At 50.7% G+C, this 18430-nt stretch overlaps 1 protein-coding gene across 7 annotated transcripts in view; it reads right to left on the minus strand.

The window, feature by feature from the left end:
• Nucleotides 1-9663, minus strand: part of TFAP2A (transcription factor AP-2 alpha) — a 53441-nt gene extending 43778 nt beyond the window's left edge. For 2 of the 7 annotated variants that reach the window (XM_087930833.1, XM_026715081.2), the window contains exons 1-2: nucleotides 1401-2548; nucleotides 117-143 (exon numbers count right to left, since the gene is read on the minus strand). In XM_087930833.1, the coding sequence (XP_087786959.1) occupies nucleotides 117-143; nucleotides 1401-1616 (243 nt within the window). In that variant the 5' untranslated portion in view covers nucleotides 1617-2548. Of the gene's footprint in view, nucleotides 1-116; nucleotides 144-1400; nucleotides 2549-4375; nucleotides 4702-9026 lie in introns of those variants that run through there. The other 5 variants (XM_087930834.1, XM_026715082.2, XM_026715083.2 and 2 more) reach the window with 4 other exon arrangements.
• Between the last annotated feature and the right edge of the window lie 8767 nt (nucleotides 9664-18430).

Raw genomic sequence — 18430 nt, forward strand, 5'->3', positions numbered from 1 at the left:
CCTCCCCACCACCAACAACCCTCCCCCCCTCCCCAGAAGATGAGGGGGGAAAAAAGCATGATGGTGACGAGGTTCCCACCACCCATCCCAGATAGAGAAGTCTGAAGCACACTCACCATCGCTGAGAAACTGTGAACTAACATCTGCGCGGATTCGGGGGAACCAAGTCAGGGCAGGAAAAACAAAAAGGCAGAGAAAAAGTGGGCTCTTTAGGTCTCGCTAGGTCGCTTGCCCGTTTCCTAGTTGTACTCTTGCTCTGTCCCTCTTTCTCCCTCTTGCACACAAGCTCTCTCTCTCTCTCTCTCTCACACACACACACACACACACACAATGGAAGGAGCCCGGGTCTAGACCACCCCGAGTCCCCAACGCCCAGACTTGTCCGCCAGCACTGGGCAAGCGCGCCTATAATCCATCAGTCCACAACCGAATGCCCGACGTTTCTGCAGCAGCGAAGGCGAGAAGCCGGATCCTTGGCGTGAGAGTTCACGATTCAAAGTTGAGCGGGGGTGCGCGCGCTCGCGCGCGCGCGCGCGCGCGTGTTCCTTAATCCGTTTGCGGGTGGTGTGCGTGTGTGCGCGTTGGTCCCCACCTCGCTTGCGCACTCTCTCTCTCTCTCTTTCTCTCTCTCTCCCTCCCTCCTTTTGCTGCTGCACGTGAGTTCCTAAATGAGAAAGAGGGAGGGAGGGAGGGGAATTTGCAAGCCTGCTTTCCTTTAAGACTCCTAATAGCAGATATTCATGACAATTAATACTACACGAATACTTAATAAGGGAAGAATGGCTGGAAATCGAGCGTGAAGCGAGGAAGCAACTCAAGGCAGAGGCTGTTCTAAATGACGTCCATTGAATGAAGAATCAGTGTATCTAATCAGAAGTGGAGAGGAGGGGGGGAGCGAGAAAGAGAGAGAGAGAGAGAGAGACAAAAAGGGGACGGGGGTGGGGGAGAAGAGAGAGTCATGCCGTTGCTGCGTCTGACGAATCACAGGAAAGGGGCAACATTTTAAAAGGTTGCAGGGCTGGCAGAAGTGAAAGAGAAAGAGAGCCAGGGAGAGCAAACGGGTGGGTGCAAGGCAAGCCAAGGCAGGCAGAGTAAGAGGAGTGCGGGAGAAGGTGCAGAGGGGAATGGGTGGGAAAAGAATCTGGAGAGGACGGGGGGAGGAGGAGGGATGGGAAGGAAGGAAGGAAGGAAGGAAGGAAGGAAGGAAGGAAGGAAGGAAGGAAGGAGCGCCCGAAAGCAGAACGAGGAGAAGGAAATTGGAAAAGAGACCAAGCTGAAAAACTTGCCGAAGCAGAGTGGGAAAGAAGGGCGAATGGGAGAGAGAAGCCAGTAGGGGTTCCTCGGCAAAAGAGGGGAAGCCCAGCCGTGGAGAAGCCACGCGCGAGGCAAGGGAGGCGCACCTCGGGCGGCGGCGGCGGGAGCGGCGCCTGGGTGAAGTCAGGCTCCTCAAAGGCCAGGGCTAGCAACTGCCGGGCTCCTGCTCCCCTCTTGACCCCAGAGGTGCCGCTTTCTGGCTCCGGCTTGCTGTCCCCGGCTTTCAGCTGTCTGTGTTCAGGCGGGCCCGGCAGTTCCGCTCCGGCGGCGTCCTGCTGTTGCTGCTGCTGCGTCAGGTCCATGGCTCCAGGGCCCGGAGGAGGAGGAGGAGGAGGCGGCGCTGGCGCTGCGGGCCTAGGCCGGATCCCCGAGCAGAAGAGCCGGGCTGTTCCCTCCCTCCTAAGGCGCGTGGGATCCCGTCTCCCCAGGCGTTCAGTTCCCCCACCCCCAGGGAATCGGGGCTCTGGAGCTCCTTCTCCGCCTCCTGGGAGCCCAGAGGCGCCTTCCCCCTTTGGGACTGAAGATCGGGGAAGAGGGTGGCGAAGAGAGTGGGGGGAGGGAGGAAGGGAAGGAAGGAAGGAAGGGGGGGGGAGAGAGAGAGAGAGAAAGAAAGGGAGGCGACTGCCGCTTTACTGGTCCTGACAAGCTCGGGCTTCCAAGCTGGGCCCAACCCGTCCAACTGGCTGGGCAGCTCCCAGCCAGCGAATCCGGAGAAATGACAGGCCTCTTTCCACTTTTCCTGCCAGCTTATCATAACAACAGGCATTTTGCCGCCGAGCAAGCAGGCCTCGGCACAACTCCTGAAGCACACCTCACCAGAGGCATGAAAGAAAAACCCAACCCTGCGCGGGTCGCGAGCTGCTTTCGCTCCCCCGCCGCCTTCCGATGCTGCTCTCCAGGTTCCCTCCCAGCAAAAAGGGGCGCTGAGCGGCAGCCGAAAGCTCCGGCAACCAAATTAAAGACTCACTCATCTGTGGGTTTGGTTTGGTTTTTTGTTTTAATAAAGAAGAATCTGGCACCTGGCAGAAAAATTAAGGGTGGAGGGGGCACGTAAGAGTGCACTCCGATGTCAACCGCGTTTGGCAGAGGAAAAACCCGGGGAAGCCAATCAAAACACTTGCGAGTTTCCCAAGGCTGCTTCTGTGGCCCGACTTTACATAAATAAATGCAATCAAATGTAATCGGAGTGATTATATTTTCGCTTTATCTTCCGCTTCAGGTACATTTACCTAGAAATACAAACCGCGAGGCTCGGTGCAGTTGTTCCCAAGTAAACGGGAAAAATAAGGTAACTTCCAGCTGCCTGGGTCAAGTTTAAGCCCTTGCTAAGCTAGTTTTAGCCGCTGACTCTCGGAGACGGGCGTCCTGCGAAGCCGTTGGGTCCAACCAGCCACGCACCCTGCCCCAAAACACCACTCAGTCCAGCCACGGAAGTCTCACCTCTGAATCTCTTGGTCTGAAGCTCCAAGCGTGGGAATCCCCAAACCCGGCTTTTTGCAAAGCCTCAGCGAGGAAGGAAACGGTTTCAACCCGAAAATGACAGAGCAGGAAAGAACCGCGCAACTTTCTCAATTCACACGTTTCAATGAAAGAGGGAGCCTGTCCTGCTCTCTCTACATTTATAGATAGATTCACCCCTCCAAAGCAGCCATAAATCTCCCCGCCAATCGACGCTGGTTTTCTTAATTAATGGTTTTCCAAAGTGTCGCTCGCCCGGATCCTTGTGTGTGTGTGTGTGTGTGTGTGTGTGTGTGTACAAAATTAAAGGCAAAACTGTATGTACGCGCTCATGTTTGCATTGCACACCTCAAGTAGGGAAGAGACCCCCGCCACCGCCTCCAAAGAATTTGGAAGACTCAGACCCAATTAAAGATAGCGCCATTCTTGCAATTCACAAAAACAACAAGCTAGCCTTTAACTCTCATCTTTCTACGAGCACGTGGAAGACACGCGATTATTTAATCAGCAAACTCCTTTTCCTGCAGTGATCCATGCTCTGCCTTTTCATAAACACTTCCCATATATCCAAGTACTTATCACTTCTTATACTCTCCCCTGTGATAGGAGACGTCTGTGCGAGATCTATCGCCAAGGCACCCCAGGGGCACAAATTTACCAACAGATTGTTTCTGGCACCTGACTGACTTAGGCGGTGCTTCTCCACCTCTGCCTATTCTCCACACCACCTGAATTACTCCGAGCATCTCCCACCCGCTATGCCCACGAGGCTCCACTTTCGACTTTAAAAAAGAGAGCTTAAAACCACGCTGCCTTCCCTCAACACCACCCTTTTCTTCCTTTTCCTCGTGTAATTCTTAACCAAAGAAGAACCAGGGAGCTGCATGCAGAAATGACAACTACCCCTATCGGATAGAGGTCTCCCGAGTCTGCACCACCAGACCTGTGGATCCAAGGCAACTCCCTGGAGAGCGGATAAGATGGCTCTCTTTGGGAGATCCTGGGAATCTCGGGAGTGACTAAAATAAAACGCATTTTAATACACACACACACACACACACACATATATATATATATATTTTCCTTGTGGTGCCTTTGCTCGTCCGCATTCACTTTGCTCATCCATTCCATCTGCTCGACCCTTCCTTTCCCTGTAGCTGTTGGGATACGGAGCCTTTGCAGGAAGAGCCGCGTGGGTGTATTTTCTTTCTCCCCTCCCGGTGTGCTTCGGCAAAGGTCTTTTCTCTCTCTTTTTTCCTCCCCTAAACCACCCACCACACAGGCGTGCATCCTCCGCCTGCCCCTTTTCGGTTCCACCCGCCCTCGTCTCCCCAGTTGCCAAGTCGGCAAGTGAAGAAGTTGGTCGCCCAAAGCTTCGTTGGGTGTTGCAAGATGTTTTCCTATCGCAGCTGGCAATCTTTCTTTCTTTCTTTCTTTCTTTCTTTCTTTCTTTCTTTCTTTCTTTCTTTCTTTCTTTCTTTCTTTCTTTCTTTCTTTCTTTCTCTCTCTCTCTCTCTTTCTCTCATTTGGGGGAAGAGAGAGACGGGGGCGGGAGGAAAGGGATGCTCTTTCCCAGTTGCCCCAGTCGCCGGAAAGCGCTTACCTCACATTCCTCATACTTGATATTATCCGTCAGTTTCCAAAGCATTTTCATGGATTGGCGTGGCGAGAGGCAAGAGGGCGAGAGGGGAGGGGGAAGGGAGAGAAAGAAAGAAGGAAAGGAAGAAAGAAAAAAAAAGAGAAAGAAAGAGAGAGGGAGGAAGAAAGAGAGAGAGAGAGAGGACGAGGCTGTTTGCCCTGCCTGCCTGCCTGCCTTGCGCTCTCCTCTGGCATGCAGAGCGCGCCCGCTGGAGTGCTGGAGCAGGCGGAGGAGGAGGAGGAGGAGGAGGAGGCGGAGGCGATCTCCCGTGCCCGCTCGGAGATCTCCCTCTAATGGTCGAAACTTTTCCCTTCTCCCACCCGTCTTTCACCAACCGCCCAGCCGCCACCTCATTAGCATAGCAACCCTCGGCCAATTGCTCAGCAGCGCAGCAACTGGCCCGCGAAGGGACCAGGGTCGCAGAGACGCCACTCGCTCGCGCTCTGCCTCCCTTGGAAGGGGGAGGGGGGTGAACCCCCTTTGGAAACCACTGGGCCCCGACGGGGGAGATGGAAACGGGCCCTTCTCTTGGGTGGGGCGGGGAGGGTTTCCACGCATTGCAAGGCGGTTGCCTTCCGGGCATCTGTTTCTCTCGGCCACCTTCCACAAGGCGACCCCCACCCTCCACCCCGTGGGAGACCCTTGAAGTTTGCTTCCAGGCTCCGCCTCCCTCTGCAGCCGCTGCCCCTCAATGTTCTTCAGTGGGGAATAGCGTAGAAAAGCCCCCTTTCCAAGCCGTGTTTCCGACGGGGGTCCTTTTCTGTTTGGAAGCAGCCTCCCTCCTTCGAACTTGAAAGCCGCCGCAACCTGCAATCCCATTCTGGACCCTTGGAATCTAGCGGGAAGCGGGTGGATTCCCGAAAGGTCCGTCTTAACGGTCTGAGTCGGGCCCGACACCCCCCCGCCCACACACACACCCCATTTACTCAAAAAGTTCCCTGGGCCGAACCCCACCACCACCGCCGCCACCAATGTTTTTTTTTAAATGCTCAGGTTTGGACTTCAACATACTTTTTCCCTCGTTCTCTGAAGTCATTAACTTTTGTTTAACAAAGATCGCCTCCCGCGCCGCACGCTTTTTCTCCAAAACCCAACAGGCGCACACATACACACCATTTGTGAATCCCAATTTGTTTAGCAGCAAGGAGAAAAAACACTGCAGGCGACTTTCTGGATTTTTTACACTGATGAAACTCCCCCCGCCCACCCATTCGGTACCTTGTTACCTATTCACATATGTGGAGGCCACGAATTGGCCCTCCGTGCTTTTTCAGCTCATCGGAAACAGTGAGGTGTGTTGCCCAATTCTCCAAGGTTGTGTTCTTGAGTAGAATTGACTTGGACTCGATTCCAAAATGGGACTTGTTATTAGAAACACTTTGAACAACAGGTGGTTTCCAGGGGAGCTCAGGCAGGTAGCATTCAGACTTCAATAAATTTGACTCAAGGCCACAGTGTAATGTTTTTAACAGACAACAGCTATTTTTTTTTCTTTTACAGAGAATAGCTCTTCATAAGGGACAAAGAGAGGCGAACAGAGCCACATGACTCAGGGGATTTGGGCTCAAGCAGTGAATTAAATAAAGGCAGAGGTGTGGATTTTCCTACCCAGTTTTTTTTTCTGTTCGAAATCAACTCCCTTTTTCAAGGCTGGGGAAAGCAGGGAGAAAGGCACATATTGAATGCGAGCAGAGCCGGCCAAGTCGCCCAATATCTGGAATCGAATTTCAGGCAAGATTGACTGATAGGACTGATAGGGAAAGAGCCCAACTTCTGTTCAAATGGTGTGGGCCTTGGCTACACCTCGGATCTTTATTTCCTCTTTCATTTCATTCCTTGTTCAAAACTGTTCGTTTGGATTCCCTCTTCCTCCTCCTCCACCTCCTCCTCCTCTTCCTCCTCTTCCTCCTCCTCCGTTTACCGCGATTGTCTCTTTGCTCGTCTGTTTATGCGAGTCCAAACTGATTTCTTATCAGGCAGGTGGGAAGTTTGAGCTGGCCATTCTTTTAAAACCAAGCCTCTTCCCTTATTCGGACGCCGACACCCGCAGCCCAGAAACATTGCTGGGAGCTGCCCTTTTGCCGCTTGTGCCCTTCCACCGAGGACAGCCGCAGTGGCAAAGGAAACAGCCTTTGTAAAAAAAAAAAACAGCAAAACAGCAAAACCTACCACTCCAAAAAAAGAAAAAGAAAAAGCAGAGGCTCTTTTCCCCAGCTATAGTCCAGCCCGCCTCCACCTCCAACAAGGCCCCAACAGATTGGCGAATTAATTGGGAAGCAAATTGGGTTCAGATTCTGGGGGCCCATTCGGAGATTTAGCAGGCACTACACACTCAAACCCTTAAGTTGGTTAACCCCAACTGAAGCAGAGGGCAGAACTGGCTGATGGAAAAACTCTTCAAGCATCTGGAAGTTTCGTATCAGACCAAGAGCCGTGCAACCGGTTTCTTGGAGCAGCCTTCCCGGGTTCTGGAGGGAGCACCTGCCCAATTTACGCTCGGTCTTTTTCCTCTCCTTCTTCCTTTTCCTCCCGACTCCCTGAAGAGAAGGGGCGTTTTGCTCTCTCTCTCGCTCGCTCTCTCGCTCTCTCTCTCTCTCTCCCCCTCCCTCCCTCCCTCCCTCTCCCCTCGAAGGTCAAATCCAGCTGCGGGGAGGCTCGCTCCGAGGCCCATCGCCAAGCCGCTGGCAGGGCGAGTCAACTGCGCGCACGCACACACACCGCACACACACCCCTCTCCGCTCCCTCTTCCCATCATGGCCCTGCTGTGCCTTCCAGCTGCGAGGCTGTTGCGCCACTCGGCTCCCAGGCACTAACGGGAATGGGTGATTTCTCTTCCCCCAGGGTCACCTCAGCAAACGGCGAGGATGTGGTGGGCGGGGGGAGAGAGAGATCTGCAGGCAGGGATCGGAAGCTCGGCCTTTCTTCAAGGAGCACCGGCAGTGGGGTAACTGCCCTGCATAGATTGGCTGGCCAGGCCTTGGGGTCAGGATCCCAAACCCAGTAAAGAAAAGAAGGGGAAGGGGAGTAGTGGAAAAGGAATATGGCAGAAGAGCTTCAGGCATGCTTGCAGGTGAACCGAAAGGGGCCTTGTGAGGCCCCCCTAACATTCTGGCATGCACGATGGGCCTCATGTGTCTCTCAGCTGTCCCTACTCAATTATACCAGTGGGATCTCTAGCATCCCAAGCCTGTAAGGGAGCAGTTGGTTGGGGACTTAGGCCCCCTGATCAGGGTTTCTGGGAGGACAGACAGACAGGTTGCTCTCTTCTGACCATCCCTTTAAAAACGAATGCTCTGCCCATTTTAGACCAGTGGAGGGGGGGGGTCAGCCCCCTAGGCCAAAAGTTGGCCTCCAAGCCAACTTTTGCACACCTGAAATGCCATTCCCTGCAGTACAAGAAAGAGCTTTTACTGCAAATTTGTCTCTGACTGGGAGGCTGTTCCAGTTCAATCCTAAACATTGTAACTTGAAATATTGGCAGCTAAGACTGTCGGGCTTCGACTCCTGACTTCCATAGGAAGAAGCCAAGGACCCAAAGAACAAGGACTCGTTTTAAGGTTGTCTAAGACTCAGCTATGTTTCCCCTGGAAACACAGACATAGACACACATTTTCACAGATTATCTAGAACTGGGGAGCACTGAAACTTTTCAGAAATCAAAAGAACTTTTTTTTAAAAAAAACTTTTCTTTTTCTCTTGATCCGACCCGGAAAGAAACAGAAAGCCACCAAGCTTCCTGTGTAAAAGTTAACCTTTTCTCTTTCTACAGAAACAGCCCTGAAATTAAGAAAGCAAAGGAGAGGCAGGGCACCTAAATGCAAAGCACATTAGGAGCTACAGGTTGGCCGCTGAGATCTGGAACAGTGATAAAGGTGAGTAGTGAGGTTCAGCCATATGTATGTGTGTGTGTGTGTGTGTGTGTTAAGCTTTTTCGCTCTGAAGGATGGGGGAACCTCTGACCGCAGTCCAAGCATCCGCCTTACTAAGGCCTAGAGTCTGAAGCAACATAGCTTTCGCTTTCTGGCGCCTTTTAAGTTTCTCCCGACCTCCACGCCAGAGAGGCTAACCAGGTGCTTACACAATGTACAGTATATGCTCCTTTTTTGGAAACATCTTTGTGCATTGCTCCCCTGCTTTTTGCTCTCTCACACACCACAGTCACATCGACCCACGGGGCTTGAAAAACTTCTTTTAAAAAAAAAGGTTTAGTATGTGCAATGGATTTCATAAAGCCATGCTAAAAAGAACCAGCAAACCAGCCAACTCCCAGACAGGAAGACTCCAGTGAGGGTGACTGTAAAGACAAAGCTATGGCCAGGCGCTGTTGCTCCTTTTTTAAACGTAAGCGTCTCTCTCTCTCTCTCTCTCCCCCCCCCCCCCCAACCTGTTGAAAGGTCACGGAGTCTCTTTGCATAACCACGTAGTATCCTAATCAGATTGCCTTCTTTTCCCTTGCCCTTAAGACTATTGGATTAGTGACTCAGCCTGCTGACCTGGATCCCTGCTTCCTTTTCCTTCTTTAAATTACAAGCCCCCCCAAATAATAATAACCCTGCACCGGGAAAGAAGAAAAGAAAAGAAAAGAAAAGCGAAAGGAATAGAGGAATTGTGTTACCTGCCAGTCCCCCATTTTTGCAAGAAGTGACATTTTGGCTCCGGGCTGCCTATTACCAGGTCCCCGCTGGTCATGGAATGAGTGATCCGCCCGCTTGCCTCTTCTGCGATCTCTTTAGGCAAAGACTTCTTTTACCTGCCAGAGGAACTGCTCACCTGGTCATAAAGTGCAAGGCGCTACCTGTCCGCGCCTGCGCATTGACTCAGGAATGCTCACAAACTGTCTCCGCGGATGATGGATTTACACCGCCACGAGCAGCTCAGGAGTTGCGCGTCTCGCCTTGGTCTCCTTTCAGGGCCCGGTTTCTCTTGGGAGTCGGCCCGCCTTTCCTAGCCGGGAAAAATCAGAGGACAAGCGAGCCAGAAGGACTGCCAGGATGATTTCCGCCCCCCACCCCCACCCCGCACCTTCGTCTTCGGTCCTCTCCTTCTATGGGTCGAGCTTTGTGGGAGGGTAGAGGAACGGAGACCCGGTTAAGCGCCTGGCGCGCGTCTCCAGGGCAGCCGAATGAGCGCTAGCCTGAGTGGCCCTGGCGCTCCTGTGCATCGCCAAGGCGATTTTGGGTGGTGGGTTACAGAACGAATGAGCGAGAGAGAGAAGCGATGACCGAGCAAGGAGGAAGCGACGGAAACTGGGCTTCGCTCTTCTGACGCTTCGCCAAACGGCCAAGAGCCGGAGCTTCTGGCGAACTGAGGCGCTCTGGCACGGAAAGTGTCCCAGAAAGCCGCCGCCGCCGCGGCGTCTCCAAAGTCCAGTCGGTTTACCGGCGAGCCACCTCCTTCCTCGGCTTGGGCGGCAACCGCAGACCTCCGGGGGGCAGGAGGACTGGCTAATCCGAGCGCGGGTCCCTCCTGGCTTAGAGCAGCCACAGGGCTGGAACGGGACCTCGCCTGGTCTTTGCCCCAACTGAGCCAGGTGAGTCCCTGGCCTTTCCCGAAGTCGCCGCGGACCTTCATTGACTTCAATGGGGGACGCTGGGCGGCGGGCTTCGCGGGCCGAGCTGCGAGTGGGCTTTGCGTTCAAATAAAGGAGAGGGGGTATCGTTTACAGCGGCGTCAAGTGCAGCTCGGACGCAAGAAGAGATTTCTTTATTTGAAAGAAACGGAGACCTTGGAGGGAGAGAACTTGGCTGGAAGTTGTGCGCCCGGACCTTTTTCTACAGCAAAGAGTTGCAATCCCGCTCAGTCTGGATCTCTTGAGCGAAGCAGAATTGGAATGGGGCCGCAGGGTTAAACTCTAGCGCAGCCCCCACCCCCACCCCCGAAACTTGGCCACTTTAAGACGTGTGGACTTCAACTCCCAGAATTCCCCAGCCAGCGATGCCCACAAGTCTTAAAGTGGCCAAGTTTCGGGAGGCCCTGCTCTAGCGTTTCAACTTCGCTTGACTTGTGGGTCACTTCGCAGGGTGAGGTGGTGGGCTTAGTCTGAGTTTTCCGCTAGGAAAGGCTGGACGGGAAGTGGGGGGACGTGTTAATTGAGGGGTAAAAAGCCAAAGGAGGAAAGCGGGCCTTGGCTTAAGAAGGTCTTTGATCTTGCTTCTTTTCCTTCTGCTCTGGTGTCGTTCGAATGTGTTAGTTTACAACTGCTCTTGGCTGTGGTAGACGGAGATAGGAATTGTAACCCAACAGGTTGAGAGATGACTCACTTAAAGCCATTTCGAGACTCTGCTGTCGAGCGCTTTAGAGTTCATCCAACAATTGCTGTAGGGATTTAGCAGTAATGAAGAGAGAGAGAGAGAGAGAGATTTGGTACCACCGCAAGCCACGAGTCGGCGGCGTTACGGCACTACATCAGTTACTTGTGTCCCGCTGTGTTACTGTCGGCTGCAACTTGAGTGACTTTTCACACAGATTGGCGGCAGGGAGGGGAAATGCTCTTTTTTTTTTTTTTTTTAAAGCGGGCTATCTTATTCTGGTGTTTGGTTCCCAAGGAGGCGAATGCCACATTTTGAAATTGGGTGCTGTGGGCCCTTTAAGAAAGAGAAGAGAAGCAAGGCTTAGAGAGAAAAGTTTGGCTGGGATTGTGCGTAAAGCATTTCCGAACGCCAGGCTTCTGTCAGGAATCATTTGGCTCCCTCGCTTGGTTGCCGGCTCAGATGTGCTTCGCTCAGCCGGTCTGGGCGCCAGCCTTTGGGAAGAGAGAAAATAGCGCCTTTCGTGGCTTCTCCTGTGCATTTCTCCGAAAATATATGCCCATGGGGAAGACGGGGGTGTGGGAAAAGGGAAAGGGAGGGAGGGAGGGAGAGAGGGAGAGGGAGGGAGGGAGGGAGGGGGAAAGGGGGAAAGAGAGGGGGAAAGAAAGAAAGAGAAAGAGGGAGAAGGGAAGGAAGGAAAGACAGACAGACGAAGCTGCAGCTGCCATGGTATATGCGATCCAATGACCCCCTAGCTTCGTGCTCAGTTCCCCGGCAGAGGGCTGAGCAGTGCCCGAGAACCCTTCGGCGTTTTACCTGGCATTCATTCCGCCTGCATTTGACTACAGGGCGCAAGGCTGGATACAGACCTTGCGTGGCCAGAACCGAGCCGGCCTCTTCTTTGATCCCAAGTATCTTTCTCTAGGGCGGGTTGAAAGCTCAGGAAGGAGGCAGGTGAGGGACAAAAAAGGGAGAAAAACCAGATCGGCATGAAATTCGGATTTAACGAGAGGGGAGATCCTGGGCCAGTCAAAGAAGCGCAAGTCGTGTTAGCCTTTACGCGGCGACTTCTTACCGCGATTATCAAGGGCCAGATACTCTGACCGAAATGATTGGAGTTTAATCGGCCCCGAGGTTCTGGGCTTTGAATGAATGGGGGCCTCGTTGGGCTTCCTTTCCAAACTACACGGTTACGATAGGCTGGCTGTCCGGTTTCAAAAAAGACAGGCCTGCAACAAGAACTGCAGAGTCCTCTCAGAACTGCAGAGACCCCTCCTCCTTCTTTTGAAAGGCAGAAAGTTTCCAAAAGCGGGGCTGGAGGGGGGAGGGGGCGAGTTCTATAATGAAGCTGCTGCAAAGGTGAGCAGAGGAACAGGAACCCGAGAGTTTCTTGTCCCTGTGGGGAGAGGAAGGGTAGTGTGTGTGTGTGAGAGAGAGAGAGAGAGAGAATGAAAGAGAGAGGGAGGAAGGGAGAGAGGGAGAGGGAGGGAGAGAGAGAGGGAGGGAGGGAGGGAGAGAGACAGAGAGAGAGAGAGTGTGTGTGAGAGAGATGAAAGAGAGAATAAGGGAGGGAGGGAGAGGGAGGGAGAGAGAGACAAAGAGAGGGACTGTGTGTGTGAGAGAGGGAGGGAGGGAGAGGGAGAGGGAGGGAGACAGACTGTGTGTGTGTGTGAGAGAGAGAGATAATGAGAGGGAGGGAGATAGAGACAGACTGTGTGTGAGAGAGAGAGAGAGGGAGAATGAGAGAGAGGGAGGGAGGGAAAGACAGTGTGTGTGTGAGAGAAAGAGAATGAGAGAGGGGGGAGGGAGGGAAAGAGACTGTGTGTGGGAGAGAAAGAGAGAGAATGAAAGAGAGGGAGGGAGAGGGAGACAGAATGTGTGTGTGTGTGAGAGAGAGGGAGAGTGAGAGAGGGAGGGAGGGAAAGAGAGACAAAGAGAGAGACAGATTGTGTGTGTGTGAGAGAGAGAGAATGAGAGAGAATGAGAGGGAGGGTGGGAGGGAGGGAGATAGAAACAGACTGTGTGTGAGAGAGAGAGAGAGAGAATGAGAGAGAGAGGGAGGGAGAAAGAGACAGATTGTGTGTGTGTGTGTGTGAGAGAGAGAGAGATCTGAAAATAACCAATCGTCCCCATTATGCAACTGGAGGAGCTTTGAATGTTCAAATTCAGGCCTTGAGGCCTTGCAGAGTGTGAAAAAGTTTTCATCTCAACCATTGGGGGTTCTTCTTACTTTCCCCTTTCCATCTCTCTGGGCAGGGCAGAGCAAGGGGGTATGGCCCGGATTTACCTCCTGGCTGCTATTGCTCTTTTCTAGTCGATTTCCAGGTTAAGCAGGTATTTTTTTTAAAAAACATAGTTGACTTCAAGTTATGGTGCCTTCTTGATCACAAAGGGGAGAGTGACCAGACAGGCCCTTTGAAACTTGGGGTGGGGTGGGAGGGAGACTGTCTTAGTCGGATTCCTTTACGTCGGATTCCTTTACGTCGGGTCTCCAAACTTGATAGCTTTGAGACTTGTGGTCTTCAACTCCCAGAATTCCTCAGCTGAACTCAGTTGAAGTCCACTAGTCTCAAAGTGGTCAAGTTTGGAGAGCCCTGTTTAAGTTCTGGTTGGATTCCTGTGCCACTATTAAGCCATCAGGTGGTTTGATTTCCAGTAAGCACATTGTATGAACCAGTGACTCTGATTTGAAAGGCTCAGTTTAATGTCATAGTCACCGTGGTCCGCCTGTACTTTACCGAATGAAGCTCTGGTTAAACAAATTCTGGCATCCTACTCTGCAAGTACTGGAACATTATATTTGCTCCACAGAGTTACGGATAGTCCACAGTCTATTTTATGCAAGGAACTCTAGGGTTAAACCAAAGTGAAAAAGAAATGAGTCTATCTAATAAAACCATTGCAACCTGATGATCTTCCAGATGAGATTGCCATATTTCCCAACCAGCTTTGCTAGAATCTACTGAACTGGGACCTGCAACCCAACATGTTTTGATGGCATTGAAAATTGAAAATCAACTGCTTGGCTCACCTGTTGGGTCCTGTGGAAGACAGTGGAAATGCAAGCAGCAGCACGTGAAGGCTGAGAGCATCAAACCCAAACTTTTATAGCCCCGGCCTCAATCACATTTTGGGGTTAACCCTCCTCCAAAAGCCATCCATGGCTGTATATGTGAGGGCAGACTTAACTAAACCTGCTTTGAATTGCAAGTAAATTTCATTGAACTAACAGGGTTTCCTTCTGGAAAAATATCTATAGGACTACATTATTAATCGTGGTTAACTTTAAATGGGTCAGAGCCACTTTGGCAATGAATGAATGAATGAATGAATGAATGAATGAATGAATACTACAGATGTGATGGGAATTGTAGTCCCAATACATTGGACAGTGTGTCAAAGTAGGGAAGGCTGCAAACAGAACATAATTTCTTTTAAACAAGTGTGGGATCATGGAGAGAGAAAAATGGGCCACCCCCATATCACACTTCCTCCTCCCACCCTCCAGCATCTCCCAATCTTTGATTAAAACTCCCATCATATTTAGAGAACAGATCCAATAACCATGCTGGCTGGGGATGATAGTGGTTGTAGTCCAAGGCACCATCAGACTGGGCAAGGGGGGATCACTGCATCTGCTTTATTCCAGGGGCCACTTTTATCTTTCCCGCCTTCCAGCTTCAATCCAAGCCTTGCTATGAATAGAATGGAATGGAATAGAATAGAATTCCATTCTTTATTGGCCAAGTGTGATTGCCCTTGCAAGGAATTTGTCTTGGTGCAAATGCTCTCAGTGTACATAATAAAAAATAAAATACATGCATCAAGAATCATAAGATACAACCCTTAGCAATAGTGTTGCATCTTATGTATATCTGTAGTGTTTTCCTGGGGAAGAATTAAGAAAGCGATGAAGGGCAATTAATAGCAGGCAAGATGAGTTATCAAACTGTAAGCAGTTTGCACTCATTAATTACTTTTTTCCCCTTCCTCTTAAAAAGCAGATTGAACCTAAGGCCAAAAGAAGGGTGAGAAGTTCAGGCAGGAATTCCCTCTAAAATATTCACTGCAATGTATGTGAAAGTGAGGAGAAAGAGGGTGGGGTAGGGTGATGTCCTCGAGTCAAAGATCAGCATTCATAAATTTGGAAAGGGACAAAATAATTGAATGAAAACCAAGGAAAGAGTTAGGGTTATAATGGTTAAATTGCTCCTCCAAGAGAGTCATTTGAAGGTGCAGGAGATTAAAGTTAAGCGCCTCTCTTCATACCGAATGGGGTGTAGCTGTATTTGTTTCAAGTGACACGTTGACGCCAATGAGAGGTAAGTTTGTCATATCTATCATAGGCGTGGTTTATTTCAATGAGCCCATTCAAAGCCAGAATCCAGCTCCAAAACATGTACATTCAGAAACCATCTATTTGAATATAACTGGCTTCTCTATATTTGGCCTTCTCTGTGTCCTGTCTGGACTGGGAAAAGCCAGAGTCCACTGACTAAATTAGAGACAGAATCGTAACTCTTTGCTGCCGTCTATTGGTCAAGTAGGTATTTGCAACTCAGGTAAGGCAGCCCTTGGATAGATCTTCTCCAATGCATTCCATTCATTGGCCGGTTTTCTTTCTGAACCCCTTGATTCCAGATCCTGTTGCCAGCAGATTGACACTGTTTTTCTACCAGATTGCCCTTCTTCTTAAATGTGCCTTGCTGCTGAAGAATCAATGGCTGAAGAATCAATGGTTGACTGGCTTTATAAGATGCTACTTCTCAGCTTTGAGGCAGAGTCAGACCCGACTTTGCACTTTAAGGCTACTTCTGTTTGAGGCCTCAGTTGTGTTCAATGGCTGTTTAGCACAAAGTCTTTTGATGTTGTCTGTGCGTTCCAAACAGACAGTCGTCCCTGAGAACCGTGGCCAATCACAGCCTTTCCAGCCTTTCGGCATGGAAGGGTGTGATTGATAGAGCCGAGGGGGCGCAGTGGCTAGAATGCTGCACTGCAGGCTACTTCTGCTGACTGCTGGCAATTTGGCAGTTCAAGTCTCACCAGGCTCAAGGTTGACACTGACCATGTCTCAATGGTCAAGGCAATTATAGTTTTTTTTCCAGCAAGCCATGATTTAATTATGGTTTAACTATGGCTATTTAGATAATTGGAAGTCAAAAAAATAAAAAATAAAAACAGCTTGCCCTTGGAAGTTGTGGGAGAGCCATCACCTGAAATTTTCAAGAAGAGATTGGACTCCCATCTGTCAGAAACGGTGTAGGGTCTCCTGCTTGGGGGTGGGGGGGGGTTGGACTAGATGACCTTTTGTGTACCTTCCAACTCTGATTATCTGTTACCTGACTGAGCCTTCCACCCTTCCGAGGTGAGTAAAATGAGGACCCCGATTGCTGGGGGAGGTAGGCTGACTCTGTGAAGCCCTGTGAATTGCCATCTAAGTTCAAAAGCGCTATTGCTATATTGGCCACAGTTCTCACGCGCCCACTCTGGACCGTTCGTCTGTTTGAACCGCTCAGACAACATCAAAAGAACTTCAATCAGCTTGGACACAATGGACACCTCCAACAGAAGGCAGATCTCAAGCGCGAAGACGGCTCTGCCGGTTTTGAAAAGCTGAGAAGCGGCACGTCAGAAAGCCAATCCACCCTGACTTGTTTATTTGTCGCACGTGTACAAGATAACAAGTAGAAGTACGAAGATGGACAAGAACGAGGGAAGTAAATACAGATAAATGGGGACGGGTAAGACAGGGACGGTAGGCACGCTGGTGCGCTTATGCACGCCCCCCTTAAGGACCTCTTAAAAATGGGGTGAGGTCCAGGGTAGACCCTTTGAGGTTGAAGCTGCGAGGAGTTGAGGCTGTAAAAACTTATTCTTCCACAGAATACCGTACTTTGGACACCGGAGGTGGAGCAGATCGAAAGGAACTTCCTCCTTGGCGGTCCGAAATCGATTGCAAAGGGCTCGCCGCAGGTCGAACTCAAATTCCCCCTCCGCGGACCGGAGCTTGCTGGAAGTGACTTCTACTTAACGGAGCCGGGAGGTGGCCACAAAGCAAGAATAATCCGATCCAATCTACTTCAATTAGGCTCCTAAGCCGGCTAATATTGGGGAGCGGAGGGGTGTGCCATAGGATGAAAAGAGGTCCGGCTACTTTCAAATGATTCAGTAGTGGGTTCAGAGATACTTAAAAAACGCAATTTCTATCACACACAAAGAAGTTACGGGAAAATTACGGAGAAAGTTGGCGACGCGTTAGTTTCTTATTTTTTTAAAGTGGCTTTTGCTGTCGGAGATTAAGGAGGCAGTTCCTTCTCTCTATCTCCTCTTCTTCTTGAAGGTCCCAAGTGATGGCGCTCCCACAACGTCCGAGGGCTCTTCTTCCATTGGTTGATTGTTCTCACTGTCAGAAAGTTTCTCCTTGTTTCCAGGTTATAAATCTCTCCTTGTTCAGTTTCCAGCCATTATTCCTTGTCTGGCCTTCAGGCGCTTTAGAAAATAGCTTGACCCCTTCCTCCTCTCTGTGGCAGCCCCTCAAATATACTCTATCATGTCTCCCCTGGTCCTTCTCTTCAATAGACTCTCTAGAAAAGAGAGACATTGGGGGTGGGGGAGTTTGTGAGATTTTCTTTTTCCAAGCCAATGTCTTTCCTGGGCGGCAGCTTGTCAGGTTGCATCACGGGGTTTCCTGCCTGGCACAAAATGCGGCTGTGCACCTGATGCGTGACCATGATCAGCCCCGAGATTTTCCTTCTGTTGACAATTGCAATCCCGCCATCAAAAAGAGGCCAAATCACTTCTTATCCAGGCAGGCCTGTCAAAGTTTAATCCGCCCCAGGAAGAAAAAAAAACCGCGGGGAAAGGGGAGGGAAGAGAAGGACACAGAAACTCCCCAGACTACCTTCTACGAGGCCTCTCTCTGCAAGCAAACAAACCCACCTCTGCTCCTCTGCTCCGTCCTTTCCTCCATCTGCTCCCAGGAACCGAACCAGGGCTGGAGTTTCTGGAGAAGAAGTTGAGAGTTTGGGGAGGGGAATGAACTGAACTGTATTTCTTCCGGAGATTGGGCTATATATTCCAACGCTTATGGTTAAAAGGAAGAAGTTAGACTCTTTACAGGGAGTTTACAATAATTCCCTTAAGGATCATTTGAAGTTAACATGGCACTGACCTAGGGCCATTTTTCACATCCCCACGGTCCTGTGATTTACAGTTGGACGTTTGACAATTGACTCACATTTACGACGACGGTTGCAGGGTCCCAGGGTCATGGGACCACCTTTTGCAACCTTCTGACAGGCAAAATCAAGGGGGAGACCGATTGGGAGAGGGGGGTCGTATGTTGAGGACTACGGTTAAGGGAAGAGACCCTGAGAAAAGAAAAGAGCTAGAGCCAGTTCAAATTTAGCTGGAAATTTGCACCGATTTTGTTCGATGGCAACTTGTCTGTTTTGAATTCAGGGTGTTTCAAAAGCCCTTAACTCCTAAATGCTCTTTGAACTCAGTGGGACTTGGAAAAATACAATATAGGCCCCCTTGGGCTGGTCCTGATGAATGTAGGCTCCCTCAAGCCTATCATGGACGATTAGAGCTGCAAGCTGGAGAGCTTGCTCTCTGTCTCTCTGTCTCTGTCTCTGTCTCTGTCTCTGTCTCTGTCTCTGTCTCTGTCTCTGTCTCTGTCTCTCTCTCTCTCTCTGTGTGTGTGTGTGTGAACCTGAACAGCTGCTTCATCAATTCAGATAAAGAACCTGAATTTGCATCCCTTTAGATG

The sequence above is a fragment of the Pseudonaja textilis genome, chromosome 3 (assembly GCF_049901715.1).
Source record: "Pseudonaja textilis isolate UNSWEBS1 chromosome 3, rPseTex1.2, whole genome shotgun sequence".
Classification (NCBI taxonomy): Eukaryota; Metazoa; Chordata; class Lepidosauria; order Squamata; family Elapidae; genus Pseudonaja; species Pseudonaja textilis.